Source organism: Danio rerio, chromosome 5 (assembly GCF_052040795.2).
Source record: "Danio rerio strain M-AB ecotype USA chromosome 5, GRCz13ab, whole genome shotgun sequence".
Lineage (NCBI taxonomy): Eukaryota > Metazoa > Chordata > Actinopteri > Cypriniformes > Danionidae > Danio > Danio rerio.
In genome coordinates, this window is record NC_141025.1 from 2,462,999 (window position 1) to 2,475,000 (window position 12,002).

At 45.2% G+C, this 12,002-nt stretch overlaps 1 protein-coding gene and 1 long non-coding RNA gene across 53 annotated transcripts in view; one reads left to right on the top strand and one right to left on the bottom strand.

Moving 5' to 3' along the window:
* LOC147843774 (uncharacterized) overlaps positions 1-12,002 on the top strand; it is a 321,977-nt gene that overhangs the window by 190,636 nt on the left and 119,339 nt on the right. The gene's annotated exons all lie outside the window — the stretch shown is intronic.
* Positions 1-12,002, bottom strand: part of mcc (MCC regulator of WNT signaling pathway) — a 164,152-nt gene that overhangs the window by 22,754 nt on the left and 129,396 nt on the right. For all 52 annotated transcript variants that reach the window (XM_087251094.1, XM_087251093.1, XM_087251092.1 and 49 more), the window contains 2 exon segments: positions 9,907-10,007; positions 3,305-3,488 (listed from right to left, as the gene is read on the bottom strand). In XM_087251094.1, coding sequence (XP_087107220.1) covers positions 3,305-3,488; positions 9,907-10,007 — 285 coding nt within the window.

Here is a 12,002-nt window from a genome sequence, read left to right on the forward strand (position 1 = left end):
GCCAATCATATGCGTTTAGAGGCGGAAAAAGAATTGATCCGTTCATCTCTCGAGTCCTCTATCGGGTCTGAGTCATTCGTTCTTCACGGGCCAGTCATATGCATTTAGAGCCGAAAAATGATTTGATCGTTCACGTCTCGAGTCCTCGGGTTTGAGTCATTCTGTCACGTGATAAACAAACGACTCAAGAAGCAGAAGACTCGAAAGGTGAACTAATGATCATGGCTCCTATCGACTCAGACTGTGGCCCCGTTTACACTAATGCGTTTTCGTTTTAAAGCACATTAGTTTTGCTACGGTTATGCCGTCCGTCCACACTACGCCGGAGTTCTCGAGCGCCGAAAACAGAGTGTTTTGAAAACGCTGGAGAGGCCGATTTCATTCTGAAACGCTGCTGCTCTGTCTCAGTGTGGATGTGGGAAAACGGAGACATCTGAAAACAGAGGCGGGGCTGCTGACATCCGCCTCTCTGATTGGGGCTTTTCCTCAAGATTAAGTAGCCCACACACACAGTTCAGGCTCGCATCCTTTCCATGTCAGTTCAGAGTAGAGTTCTGCATTCCCGTGGCTGTCCCGCGGGCGCCACGGAACCCGACAAGATTTCTGCGGCGCGGGAATACATTTCCGAATAAATCACGGGACCGGTCGGTAATGGGTTTAATTTGGGACGAGAGCGGGCTGTCTAGCAATATCGCTCCCGACTCCCGAGCTAGCACGCGTATGTATGTGTGTAAATGAAATAGCACGATGCTGTGTTTAGCTTGTCTGCTGCTGTGTGTGTGTGCGTATGTGCGCGCGCGAATGAGAGAGAGAGCTTTTCCTGTGTGTGTGCTTGGTGCTTGTGTGTGTGTGTTTTAGTGCGCGCGCGCGCGAATGAAAGAGAGCTTTGTGTGTGTGTGTGTGTGTGTGTGTGTGTGTGTGTGTGTGCTTGGTGCTTATATACGTGTGTGTGTTTATACAGATAACTTGTTATAGGCTGTCTGGACTGTATAGCTGGGTGATTTTCAGTTTTGTTCTCCCCCTTCTCGCTCTTTAGCGGGATCGGGCGCGGCGGATAGAAAACGGGGCGGGTTGGGCAGCAGGACAACAAATACTTAATATAAGCGGGAGCGGTCGGGTTCGGGCTAAAACCTGGCGGGTGCGGGCGGGAGCGGGATTCAAAATTTAGTCCCGCGCAGATCTCTTGTTCAGACTTTGCAAGTTTGATCCAGGCTGCGGTCTCCCCCTTCTCAGTTTGATATGGAAAACAGACTACCGAGGACACGGGTAAATCTTAAAAGGGAACAGTGTACTTCATAACTTCATTCCCTGGCTACGCTGTTTCACTATCTCAACAACACAATGTAAACATGATTTAAGGAACTGCCTATTTTCATTTTAATATTAGCAACTTAACAGACAGCAGAAATGTTGAGGCGTCGTGCTGCATATATGAGCGTCATCTTCACTGTGTGGATATTTATAACAAAACGGAGCCTATAACAACGTCTTCCTTTCAATTTCAGTGAAAATACGAAACACACCCTCTCTTCTGCTGAATATCAGTTTTAATAATCGATAATGGCCATTATAAAAGTATAACAGACAATAAGTTTATACATTATAGCACAGGTGTCAAACTCAGTTTCAAAAGGCTCTGCACAGTTTAGTTGCAACCCTAATTAAACACACCTGATCAAACTAATTGAGTCCCTCAGGCTTGTTTGAAACCTACAGGTAAGTGTGTCTGGGTGTGAGGGGTGCCCTTCTGCTCGCTCTGGATAAGTACAGTTCCTGGAAAGAAGGAAGAGTTGTACCAACCTCTGGAGACTACATCGAATAGTTCAGACTGCTGAGTGAATCATTGGATTTGGTAGCTGAGCTAAACCACACAGTTATTGAAGTGCAGAGTGCTCAGGTGCTCAGACTGGGCTGACGGTTTACCTTCCAACAAGACATTAGCCCCTTTCACACATACAGACCTTTCCGGAAAGGTGTGTATGTGTGAACAGGTCCTTTTTGAAAATACCGGTAAATTCGTTCTGGCTATTTTCCGGTTAGAGAAGTTGTAACATTACCGGTAATTTGCCGGAATGCTGCGCTGTGTGAACGCAGAAGGAGGATTGCCGGAAAGAGCGTGTCCACGTCTAGAACGTGCTGACGTGAGACGTCTGCTTTAGCCAATCACAACAGTCAGACATATTCACGTGCCCGCGGTTTATGAGAATAAAAGCCTTTGAATATTTTTCCAGACACCTTTAGCTGCTAGATGTTAGTCAGATAACGTTTCTATGTTCCTTCCTAATGCTAACTGTGTAAATAATTATCGATAAAATGTTTATGATAATCCGTTGTTTGTTTACCTTCAAGCTTTGCGTGTGCCCGTGAGCGCCCATAGCGCCAGCACACACACATATCATGTACATCTCGACATGTGAAAGTGATCCTCTGTATGTTTTCATTGGAGTTGTACTCAGTATTGATCATCCACAGAGTTTGTGATGTAGTCAAATGTTTACAAACACAAGCGCAGCCGTTTAAAGCTCATTTCTGGTTAATGATGTCAGAATTTACCGCTATTTTGCGATGAATGTGTGAATGCACTTTTCCGGAAAAATTCCGTAACGTCCTCGCCTGTGTGAACAGCACTTTTTTGAATACACCGGTAAAGTCGTTCCAGGAAAATTTTCCGGATATTTACCGGTATCACTGTGTGAAAGGGGCTAATGACTAAGCAAACAGCTAGAACAATGAAGGAGTGGCTTCACATCAACTCTGTGACCCTTCTTAAATGGCCCAGCCAGAGCCCTGACTTCAACTCAATTGAGCATCTCTGGAGAGACCTAAAATGACCATCCACCAATGTTTACCATCCAACCTGACAGAACTGGAGAGGATCTGTAGGAGGAACGGCAGAGGATCACAAATCCAGCTGTGAAAAACTTGTGTGTTTCTTAGAAAGACTCACGGTTGTATTACATCAAGAGGTGCTTCTGCTAAACCCTGAGCACAGACTCTGAACACTCGTGAGCATGTGATATTTCAGATTTTCTGTTTTAATAAATCTGCTGATATGTCAACAGCTCTGTGTTCTTCTGGCAGTGTGGGCTGCTGTGTGGACATTCATGAGGACAACAGTGAACCGAAGTGATTTTAGCAAGTGGCTGCAATATAACGAAGAGAGAAACATTTAAAGAGGTCTGAATACTTTCCGTACACACTGTATATGCGAGCAGTGTGTGTGCGTTTGCGTGCAGTGTGTGTACTTGTCTGCAGTGTGTGCAGTGTAAATGTGCATTGAGGATGCATGCAGTGTGTGTGTTACCTGGTGTGGCTGTTGGAGGACAGACTCTCCCAGGGCTGAGCGCTGCAGCCGGTGACAGCGAACGCAGCGCCGCAGCTTCCGTCCAGACGCGTCAGCAGGTCTTTAGCAGCGTTTTCTGCTGTTTTCCTGCTGTCGTGAGCCTTCTTCAGGAGCTGACTGATGCTCTCCTCACCCGCATGCTCTCCTGCACACACACACACACACACACACACACACACACACACACACACACACACACACACACACACACACACACACACACACACACACACACACACACACACACACACACACACACAGCTCAGCAGAACTACACACCAGCAGATTATTCAGCGGACAGCTGGAACACTCAAACCACTGGACTGCTGTCCTTCAGTTATCCTGCTTCTAGTATAACGATCTAACAATTTATAAATCAAGAAGCACTTTCCAGACAAGCAAAAATACATTGACTTGTTTTTAGAAATAATATGTTTCGTTTACTAATACATCCTTGATTTGCCTCATTGTGTTGCATGATAAAGCTGTAGCGAGCAGTGGGTTTGTGTGTGTGCATGCGCAGTGTGTGTGTGTGATATATTTCACTTGTGTAACATAAATTGCACACAGTTACTATTGAGCCAGTTCAGAAAGTAATTAAAGAATGGGAATAATGCTAAATGCAACACTTTAATTTAAACGCAAAACAGACTAATACATAATTTACATATGCATGTTGAAATGAAGCACCTACCAAACACTTCAATGTTATACTGAGCATTGTGGCATCCCTAGTTGCTATGCAGTTGCTAGGACGTCCAGTGTGGTTGATTCTACTGTAAGTATTGCTGTGCAGTTTCAGCAGTGGATGAATATATGCTAAAATATGCTAATCAGAGTAAGCGTCAGCGATGCACTGACAACATCCGCTAATTAATATGCAGGAACTGATTTAAACATTTATTTAAAAAGCGCAATGACAATGAAAAGAGCATCACTAAACAGACAAAGATCATATTTAGAAATCAAATACATTGAAATCTGCAGGGCTTCTGTGTTCATGCTAAACTCTCATCGCTTCATTGAATAATTAATTGTAATTTTTGTGGATGTGCTCGGATGATCATTACACTGACGACAGCATTTGAAACCATTCTCAGTCAGAAAACATAAAATAAAATATACACTGCATTTTAATATGATTGCTTACAGTTGAACAGATTTACGGCATGTGATTTATGTCTACGATTTATTGCCACCGTTTAAGCTAATAAATCTCCATTAATCAAAGTTAAACTCCATTAAAACACACACAACAGAAACCAGAGTGACTGATTTATTTACATATGCAGATTTATTAAGGTTTTATGAAAACATGCACATGATGTTATTTTAGATTAAAGGATAATTAAATATTAATTTCTGATCTCAGAGGACTTTTATGTGTGTTTTTGTTTGACAGTTGATCAGGTGGTTTATTTTTAACATGCATGTGATAAACAGCAGAAGTCTATAATACAGGGGTCTCAAACTGCCGGCCCGCCCTTCTCCTCCCTCTGGCCCACAAATGATGGCAAAAATATGAGATTCGGCCTGCCAAAACATATATTTTTAAACCACTATCACTGTGGTGCTGTCGCCTCTAGCCACTTGTGGTTTTGACCTAGTGGACATTTAAAGTACTGCATTCAGGCTAGTTTTACTTTCATTTTCATTTTCATTACTCTCAGTGTACGGTCGATGAGTTTTAATTCTGTGGCTGATTTAATTGTTAAAATATAAATCCGAAAGTGCTCTATTTATACTAAAGCGCTATTTTTGTAAATATTCAGGGGTCGTTTGATTATTATCCACTTTATACCACCTGTATTTTGTTGTACACACACTTCTATATGGCACAGGTTATGCTAATATTCGATTCAAAAGGTCTCATTTAATAGATTTTCCTCAAATGCTGATTAAAATGTGCATAAAAACTATGTAGATTAGTAAAATTGTCCTGCTAGTTGAATTATACTTGTTAAAGTAAATGTAAATATGTAACTCATTTTCCCCTCTTAGCTGTTTTACAAAAAATAAAGTATTGAGAATTACCTAAACCGCTTTCTACTGTTCTTACGCTATTGGGACAATAAAATACAGGGCTCGAAGTTGCGACCAAAGTATGCGCCCAAAAATTAATCTATAAGACCTCATAATATATATGGGAGCATTAGTGCGACTGCAGATAATGGCTGTAGTGCGACCTGTTTTGATTTTTTGTAAAAACGTGCTGAATCGCTCTTCCCTGCCGCTATATTGGTTTATATAAGCCGTCAATCACTCAAGGTATTCCGCTGTCAGGGAAGGAGCTTTTATGACCACGGGAAATGCAAACGGCTGAAGAGGGAAAACTTAAAGCACACAGGTTTGCAAACCCCACCTAAAGTTGAGGCGCAGATGAGAGCGATCATGACATGTGGTGAATATTGATCCGCCAGCTGAGATCGATCAAGTATGTGCTTTTCGGAGACGGCTCATAACAAACAGCGGTATTGCCAGGGCCGGAGCAAGCTGAACTGCCGCTCTAGGCAGAGAACGATCACGCCGCTCTCAACCCCAATGTGAAAACGAAAGTGACCGGTTATGAAAATGAAGTGAGGTGTCGCGGACCTTTATTCTGCCGCCCTATGCGCGGATATAACCGAGGACGCGCGGGTGCTGAGGGAGGGAGGGAGGTGTCGCCGACACTGCTCTCTCTATTTTGCCGCCCTATGCGCAGAAATAACTAAGGACGCGCGGGTGTCGCTGACCTCTATACTGCCGCCCTATGCGCGGAAATAACTGAGGACGCGCGGGTGTCGCTGACCTCTATACTGCCGCCCTATGCGCGGAAATACCTGAGGACGCGCAGGTGTCGCTGACATCTTTACTGCCGCCCTATGCGCGGAAATAACTGAGGACGCGCGGGTGTCGCTGACCTCTATACTGCTGCCCTATGCGCGGAAATAACTGAGGACGCGCGGTTGTCGCTGACCTCTATTCTGCCGCCCTATGCGCGGATATAACTGAGGACGCGCGGGGTGTCGCTGACCTCTATACTGCCGACCTATGTGCGGAAATAACTGAGGACGCGCGAGTGTCGCAGACCTCTATTCTGCCACCCTATGCGCGGAAATAACTGAGGATGCGCGAGTGTCACAGAACTCTATTCTGCCGACCTATGCGCGGAAATAACTGAGGACGCGCGACTGTCACAGACCTCTATTCTGCCGACCTATGCGCGGATATAACTGAGGTCGCGCGGGTGTCGCTGACCTCTATTCTGCCGCCCTATGCGCGGAAATAACTGAGGACGTGCGGGTGTCGCTGAACTCTATTCTGCCGCCCTATGCGCGGATATAACTGAGGTCGCGCGGGTGTCGCTGAACTCTATTCTGCCGCCCTATGCGCGGATATAACTGAGGTCGTGCGGGTGTCGCTGACCTCTATACTGCCGACCTATGCGCGGAAATAACTGAGGATGCGCAAGTGTCGCTGACCTCTATACTGCCGCCCTATGCGCGGAAGTATCTGAGGACGCGCGACTGTCACAGACCTCTATTCTGCCGACCTATGCGCAGAAATAACTGAGGACGCGCTGGTGTCGCAGACCTCTATACTGCCGCCCTATGCGCAGAAATACCTGAGGACGCGCAGGTGTCGCTGACATCTATACTGCCGCCCTATGCGCGGAAATAACTGAGGACGCGCGGGTGTCGCTGACCTCTATACTGCCGCCCTATGCGCGGAAATAACTGAGGACGCGCGGTTGTCGCTGACCTCTATTCTGCCGCCCTATGCGCGGATATAACTGAGGACGCGCGGGGTGTCGCTGACCTCTATACTGCCGACCTATGTGCGGAAATAACTGAGGACGCGCGAGTGTCGCAGACTTCTATTCTGCCACCCTATGCGCGGAAATAACTGAGGATGCGCGAGTGTCACAGAACTCTATTCTGCCGACCTATGCGCGGAAATAACTGAGGACGCGCGACTGTCACAGACCTCTATTCTGCCGACCTATGCGCGGATATAACTGAGGTCGCGCGGGTGTCGCTGACCTCTATTCTGCCGCCCTATGCGCGGAAATAACTGAGGTCGCGCGGGTGGTGCTGAACTCTATTCTGCCGCCCTATGCGCGGATATAACTGAGGTCGCGCGGGTGTCGCTGAACTCTATTCTGCCGCCCTATGCGCGGATATAACTGAGGTCGCGCGGGTGTCGCTGAACTCTATTCTGCCGCCCTATGCGCGGATATAACTGAGGTCGTGCGGGTGTCGCTGACCTCTATACTGCCGACCTATGCGCGGAAATAACTGAGGACGCGCAAGTGTCGCTGACCTCTATACTGCCGCCCTATGCGCGGAAGTATCTGAGGACGCGCGACTGTCACAGACCTCTATTCTGCCGACCTATGCGCAGAAATAACTGAGGACGCGCTGGTGTCGCAGACCTCTATACTGCCGCCCTATGCGCGGAAATAACTGAGGACGTGCGGGTGTCGCTGACCTCTATACTGCCGCCCTATGCGCGGAAATAACTGAGGACGCGCGGGTGTCGCTGACCTCTATACTGCCGCCCTATGCGCGGAAATAACTGAGGACGCGCGGGTGTCGCTGACCTCTATACTGCCGCCCTATGCGCGGAAATAACTGAGGACGTGCGGGTGTCGCTGACCTCTATACTGCCGCCCTATGCGCGGAAATAACTGAGGACGCGCGGGTGTAGCTGACCTCTATACTGCCGCCCTATGCGCGGAAATAACTGAGGACGTGCGGGTGTCGCTGACCTCTATACTGTCGCCCTATGCGCGGATATAACTGAGGACGCACGAGTGTCGCAGACCTCTATACTGCCGCCCTATGCGCGGATATAACTAAGGACGTGCGGGTGTCGCTGACCTCTATACTGCCGCCCTATGCGCGGAAATAACTGAGGACGTGCGGGTGTCGCTGACCTCTATACTGCCGCCCTATGCGCGGAAATAACTGAGGACGCGCGGGTGTAGCTGACCTCTATACTGCCGCCCTATGCGCGGAAATAACTGAGGACGTGCGGGTGTCGCAGACCTCTATACTGCCGCCCTATGCGCGGAAATAACTGAGGACGTGCGAGTGTCGCAGACCTCTATACTGCCGCCCTATGCGCGGAAATAACTGAGGACGTGCGGGTGTTGCTGACCTCTATACTGCCGCCCTATGCGCGGAAATAACTGAGGACGTGCCGGTGCTGAGGGAGAGAGGGAGGTGTCGCTGACGCTGCTCTCTCTATTCTGTCGTCTATGCACGAATATATCTGAGGACGCGGGTGGTGAGGGAGGTGTCGCGGACATAACTGAGGACGCAGGTGGTAGGGGGGCCCTCTCTATACTGCCGCCCTAGGCGGTCGCCTAGGTTGCCTCTATGGACGCGCCGGCCCTGGGTATTGTGCCAGTGGTCATCGCTAGAATCCTGCTCAACCTGCTCATAAATTGGGTCGGCTGACTCGCCTGCTTTCCACAAACACAGAAAAATGAAGATCACACAAGCTGAAACCAAAACTTTTAAAGAGTGATAGAAGTGAGACTTTACTTACTTTCTTTTGTGTATTCTGTCTTGAGGTGTTTATTATTTTTCTATTTAGTTACTATTGACTGTTTTGCAGGTTTCAGCATTGACGTGAATTATTTATTCTAATCTTTTGTTTGTTTTGTAGCAGAATTATTATTTATTAAACCGAAATGCATGTAAAAACAGCAGTACAAAATAAATATCTCTTACTGCAATGCTTCATTTGTGTTTGATGCAAACTATACAATTATTTTTCATAAAGCAGATAACCTACATTCATGCACATTCAAGGCAGTATCATAATTAGAAATGTAATTCATTGTTACTATTATTGTCATTTTCATCATCATTAATATTCTACAATTATCAGACATTCATTTTGGAATTATTGCACACAAATATCAATGTCATCTCAGCATTAGTTAGACAGTTGTTTTTGTTTTTTGTTAGTCCTTATTGATGTTGTTTTAAAATACAATAAATCCCTTAAAAACTATTTGCAGCGGTGCTCATTCATTTTTGGTGGTGCTCCTACATTTTTTCTGGTGCTCCTAAATATTTGAAGTTGGGAGCACCGGTGCTAACAAGCAAGAAAGTTAATTTCGAGCCCTGATATATAATTATTATGCTGATTATTTGTAGTATTTTCATAGCAATTTAAACTCCCCTTCAATAAGTACAACAAGAAACACACAGCTGCAGCTTCGACTGCATATACTCTGTGGAGAAATGACTGAGTGTGTGTCTAACGCTCGGCCATACACACAACCACCACAGACATAAATCAGCAGCTGATGTGTGTCAGATAAACGTGCTGATTTGCATTATCACTGCTGACAGGTAATGCTTGAAATGTAAACATCATGTCTGTTGTCTCTAAGATGCATCAGCTACATCAGGTTTACACTTTCTTCTTGTGCTTGAATGTTAAAGCAGCCCTCCTATGTATCGTCAGTCACTGAAATGGCCCCCGCCAATTTGAGTTTGAGACCCCTGCTATAATATGTCATCCTTTAGTGGTGTGTGTGTGTGCGTGTGTGTGTGTTCTCTTACCCACAGCACTGACTCCAGCCGCTCTGAACTGACCCAACACCAGACCCTGTTCACTCTCAGCCAGAGCCAACAGCAGCTCATAGGCCTCAATACACTGCTCACTGCAACACACACACACACACACACACACACACACACACACACACACACACACACACACACACACACACAAACATACACTCTTCATCACTCCTCTGTTGCTCTAACAGAGTTGACAATAGCAGATCAATAACAAAAGCACATGATCAATAACAGGAGTCAACATGAACATCTTCATCACATTGTTTCTCACATATTTCTCTTTAACTTGACTCTTTAACTACACACACACACACACAGACAGACAGACACACACACACATACGCACACACACAGTTCTGTTTTGTTCTCAAATCTAATTGGCTGATAGCCATGCAATACTCTACAATATCAGCACTCGTTCAGCCTCTTCACCCTTGTGTATTACTCCGCCCACATAGAGCAACAGCAGATCAATAAACTCACTACAGTTTGACAAATATTGCAGCTGTTGGACAACATCATGTACGTTTGAGGCTTTATTTAGTTGAGAGTGTAGTTGTTTAGATTGCAACTATGCAGTTTATTTATAAGGACGGAAACTGTGATGGCCATCAATCTGTCATATTGAGCAGAGCAAAGATGGTTGATGTTCCTCCACAGGATGGTGGCAGACATGGGCGTGGTAGTGGGGGGAAAAGTGGACCTGACTACACAGGGCCCCGTCTAGGGAGAGGGCCCTTTGAAATCCCACCAATTTTTTTATTTTTTATTTTTTTGTAGCCTACTTCGAATTAGTTGGCCCCTCCAATTGATGTCAATGTCATTATTTATTTCAAAATATATTAATAACCCCCCCCCCGAAATGGTTTAGTCCGCCCATAGACGGCAGTCGGCGGCAAACAAGTAACGCAGTGAGTCTAGAGCCTGATCATGCTGCGCAAAAAGCCCAAATCGGGCTTTCAAAAAAAGAAAGACAGGAAGGAAAAAGAAAGGAGGCAGAATGAGGGGAAGCAGCTGATGACTGCTTTCTTTTCAAAAGGTGAACTGAGTTTGCTTGTTGTGAAACTACATCTAATTAAAGTTAACAGTCAACTCCAGACAGCTGCTGCTAATGCAGGGCTCGAAATTGCGACCTGCATATAATGCATATAATGCTGATTTGTGTACAGTCATTACAAGGGAAACCGTAATATTTCAGCGCTACTAAAGCGCCCCCTTGTGACAGAGAATGAATTTTTATTTCCAATAAATTTTTTCAGCTGTTTATGGTCAAATTATTGCAATTATCGATCCATGTGTAAATGTGAAAGAAGTTAATGTGCCTTTTAAAAATCTAAACAATTAAGTAATACTAATATAGGAAATTATATACTTGATTTATCCCTTTTAATGGTATAAAGGTTGAAATGCCATTGTGTTAGATATTTTGTGTCTGTATACGTCTGCAAGATCTTGATCTGGAAAGCACCTGCTGTATACAAACGTCTGGCAGACGTCTGTATGATGTCAGTTTTACACACATTCTGAATCACAAACATCTTAAAGATGTCTAACAGAAGTCTATTTCACATCTGATAGGAAACGTCTTGTAGATGTCTTGCAGATGTGAATGCAGACGTCAAAAGGCTTGTCAGTGGGGATTTACTGGGATGTAGATTACATCTCATTTGACTTTTATTTATTTTTTGATAGTTGACGATTTGTATTATGGCAGGCTTAGCTTATTTGATTTGTTTCTGAGGGTACAGTTGTCTCCTGTTAAAAAATTAATGTTTTTAAATCAAAACTTGCATCAGTATCATGGATCAAAATGTCAGTACACAAACCTGATGTAGCTTACGGTTTAAAGGTATTTGAGCACAAGTAGGCCAAATGCATCAATTTGGTGGTGAATGAAAGAACCAGTCATTATTATAATCTGATTTGATTATAGATTAAAACACTATTTGTGCATGTTTATATTCAAATAATTAAAACAATGTGTAGGGGGCCCACTGACATTGAGAGGGTACAGGGCCCAGAATTTGGTGCTACGCCCCTGGTGGCAGAGACGGCATAATAAGTGCTTAGAGCAG